Source organism: Clupea harengus, chromosome 18, assembly GCF_900700415.2.
Source record: "Clupea harengus chromosome 18, Ch_v2.0.2, whole genome shotgun sequence".
Taxonomy (NCBI): Eukaryota; Metazoa; Chordata; class Actinopteri; order Clupeiformes; family Clupeidae; genus Clupea; species Clupea harengus.
In genome coordinates this window covers 8,959,058-8,962,573 of record NC_045169.1, presented here as the reverse complement: position 1 = coordinate 8,962,573, position 3,516 = coordinate 8,959,058, and the positions used below count along the sequence as shown (strand labels likewise).

General features: G+C 41.9%; 1 protein-coding gene across 5 annotated transcripts in view; it reads left to right on the top strand.

Moving 5' to 3' along the window:
- tfr2 (transferrin receptor 2) overlaps positions 1 to 3,516 on the top strand; it is a 13,891-nt gene continuing 10,375 nt past the window's right edge. For 2 of the 5 annotated variants that reach the window (XM_031585085.2, XM_031585084.2), the window contains exons 1-3: positions 38 to 90; positions 2,870 to 2,903; positions 3,462 to 3,516. The exon at positions 3,462 to 3,516 is cut by the window's right edge and continues 8 nt beyond it. In XM_031585085.2, coding sequence (XP_031440945.1) covers positions 53 to 90; positions 2,870 to 2,903; positions 3,462 to 3,516 — 127 coding nt within the window. In that variant the 5' untranslated portion in view covers positions 38 to 52. The other 3 variants (XM_031585086.2, XM_031585088.1, XM_031585087.1) reach the window with 3 other exon arrangements.

Genomic DNA, 3,516 nt, shown 5'->3' with positions numbered 1-3,516 from the left:
ATGAGGAGCTGCTGTATGGGCGGGGTTTGTGGCCTGCTTTGGGGGGTGAGACATGAGAGGGAGACCAGAGAGAGGAAGCACACGAAGCAGGTGAGTAGGATTGGTCTGAAAGTTGGTCCTTTTTCCCTCCATGATCACAAAACGCCCAGCAATTTGTCGTGATGTGAATCTGATTAGCTGTTAGGGTGCTTGTAGAGTACTCTTGTGGATTTGTGTGTGTGTTTGTTTGTGTGTGCTTGTTTGTTAGACATCTGTGAAGTAGTGTGACGCAGTTGAGTATGATCAGGATGACGTGTATTTCACATTTGTAGTATTGCAGTGTTGTCCAATTGCATTGCGGTCTTTAAGCCTATTTAGATGATAAGTGTTTTCCATTATTATTGAAAGGTTACATTACTGCAAGGAAATCCATTGATGACGTGTGACTCAGCGACCGAGAGCACAGAGCAAGTGTGTGTGTGTGTGTGTGTGTGTGTGTGTCTGATCTGTTGGGCAGGTTCATGTTGTACAGACTGGTAGGTCACAGCTGTGTTTATTCTTGGTGTTAAATGTATTTGGGCCTCTGAGATCGATTTCCATGCGTGTGTACTCTGTACTGTGGAAAGGTTACTCAACCAAGCAGTGACGACTCCATAAGGGACCACCTGGACCCCCCCAGCCTCCGCAGACCTGCGCAGCTCTTAGTGCCAGACATCAAGGGACACCTAGACGTAGTGCAACTATTCGTAAAGTCAATTTGATTCATATGGCATATTTAAAAACAACAGGAGGGGACCCAACATGCTTTATTAGATCAACTGCAGGGAGTAGTCAACAGGTCCTGTCACGTGTGGTTCAGCTGCATGAGTGAGATGCTGTGTGGTGACTTGGAAGAGTCCAGGTGTTTACGATCTGTTTCCAAGGCTCCTCCCATAGCTGTGAGTCTGTGGTCCTCACAAGCAGTCCTGTTGATGCTTCCTGCTACATAACGCCAGTCGGATCAGTAACAGTAAACATACAGTAGCCTCTGAAGGCGCATACGATTGAGAGTGATCGCGAACACTGCTGTAAGGGCAACCAGGGCCATTATGACAAAGAAATAACTTTTGGGGCCTTATAAATGCCCTGATCAGGCTGACAAAAAAGGGCAACATGCAAGTGTCATTTAAGAAAGCTTTCTTGTCACAACCCATAAGGGGGTGTACAAGTATCAGTAACAGTCTGGTGATTGGCTCATTTTAAATGTGTTAAGATTAAAAGGTAGTACTGTGTAGAGAAGCTGAGATGGCAGAATTTGTATTTGGAGAGGGACAGACAGTCTAGTTGTGTTGAGAGAGGGACAGACAGTGTCTGTAGTTGCCCTGCAAGTGAGTTTGGAGATGTCTCTTGAAAGATTTGCAAAAATCTGTGTGTTTGTGTGTGCTTTCGTGACTTTTCATGTGTTTTCTCTGAAATTTCATGCGTGAATTGGCAAACTTTCTGAGCCAGTCTCAGCATATGCTTCTAAATGGCCTCTTCCTAAACAGTCTGTAACTTGAAAAGGATAAAACACGTTAATAAAACTCACAGTTCCTTTTTTTGTCATGGCCTCTCCCTGGAAGCCTGGTCTCACTCAGCATTTTGTTAAATTATCTTGGCTTGGCTGCCCTACTGGAAATGTAACTGTAAACAGGAAATGTTGCAACGGCAACCAGTGATAGGTGTAGTATTTGTGACTAGTGGAATTAGCATTAGCAAGATAACTAGCCAATGCATCGGACCACCAGTGGGGAAGAAAGACTCAGACAGGGACACGGCACTCATCTGTTTGCAGTACTGTTAATAAAGTTAAACATGTCACCCAAGAGCTCGTGCTCGTAGCCTATACAAGCCAATCAGGCTGGCTTTAGCAACAGCAGCCAATCCAAAACGTGTTGATGACCGGTGGCTCCTCTGTGAGAAACAAAACATGGATGCACTTCACACAATTAAGCATATATCTTTCAGTGACATGAATGTGTTTTGGTGTGAATGCATCTGTAAAAATAAAAATCACAAAACACCAGGGCGAAATGTTTGTGTAATAGCTTGGTGTTTAGCATAGCAGATAGTAGCACAGTGTTACATTTGTAGTTAATTTGTGTGTAGGTATGCATATATTTATACTATTAGAAATGTTATAGTATGTCTGTTTGTATAGGAGTCTTTAGGTAATGTTGTGTGTATCTGGGGGATAGTTTGCGTGAGTGAAGCCAAAAGTGGTTGTTCGTGAGTGTGGCTAAACGCGTGGTTCCTCCTGGATCAGCTGTGTGTGTGTGAGAGAGGGTGTGTGTGTGTGAGGGTGCAGTAGTCGTTTGTCGGTTATCTCTCTCCTTTCCTGTTTGCTGGAACAGACAGATAGGGTGAGATGGAGAGAGAAAAGATACAGTGAGAGTATTATGACACACACACACACACACACACACACAGAAAGACAATGAGAGATGAAAAACGTGTGAGGTGAGAAACTTCAACAACATCAGATTGTGTTTGTTGTTTGTTTGCAACTTTTCACCATCACACTTTCAGCAGCATATCATGCTACTCACCATAGTCTTGCATGTCCACATGATACACACACTCACACACACACACACACACACACACACACACACACACACACACACACACACACACACATGCACTTGTATATATTCAACCCATGAACCATACACACTCTTCAGAGTTTGATTTGACAAGTGAAATCGTATTTTGTTCACATCACAGTTAGTCATAGTTAGTCATTTGTGTGTGTCTGTTTGTGAGTATATGTGCGGCATTCTGCAACAGTCACACAGTGTGACATCATCCTGTGCTTTTTCTTATCACCTGAAAACACTTGGAACTTGGAATTGCTTGGTTATTTGAGAAGGAGTTCTAGAAATTTGGTTTTCACATATCCAAAGGTAAGTTGTGATCTTCAGTGATTCCCTGGTCTGTGTGCTTTAATCTTTTGGGTCAGAGAAGATTACAATTCTCATGTTTATATTTTGGCAATGCATTATTTTACTTGCCTTCACCTTTAAGTTCTAGGTATTAATCAAGCAATGATGTCACTCATGTTTCTTAGTGTCGGGTATTTATTTTGAATGAAAAGAAGGTAGGTTCTAAAACAATCTAGCAAAACGTTTGACAAGTTTAAGCCTAATCTAAAATAAATATGTGTTAAAAAGCACACTAGACAGGGATCATAACTGTATATATTTATTTATACTATAGTTATGCTATATGTATTACCGCAGTGTGTATATATATTAACAAAACATATTTCAGTATAATTTGGTTAATTTTTATTTATTCAGTACATTTAAGTATATTCTACAAACCTATCTGATAGTGTAGTGTATACACTGTAGTGTGTGAAGTGTAGATCTCTCCTTGGCCCTGTCCATTCCCTTCTTTCTCTCTTGCACAGACACTCTCACTCCTTCACTCATGGAGTCTTTTTCCCTTTGTTCTTTCAGTTCATGGGAACACAGTGGCAGACGGCTCTTCCCATGGCCACCATTCAGTCCCTGC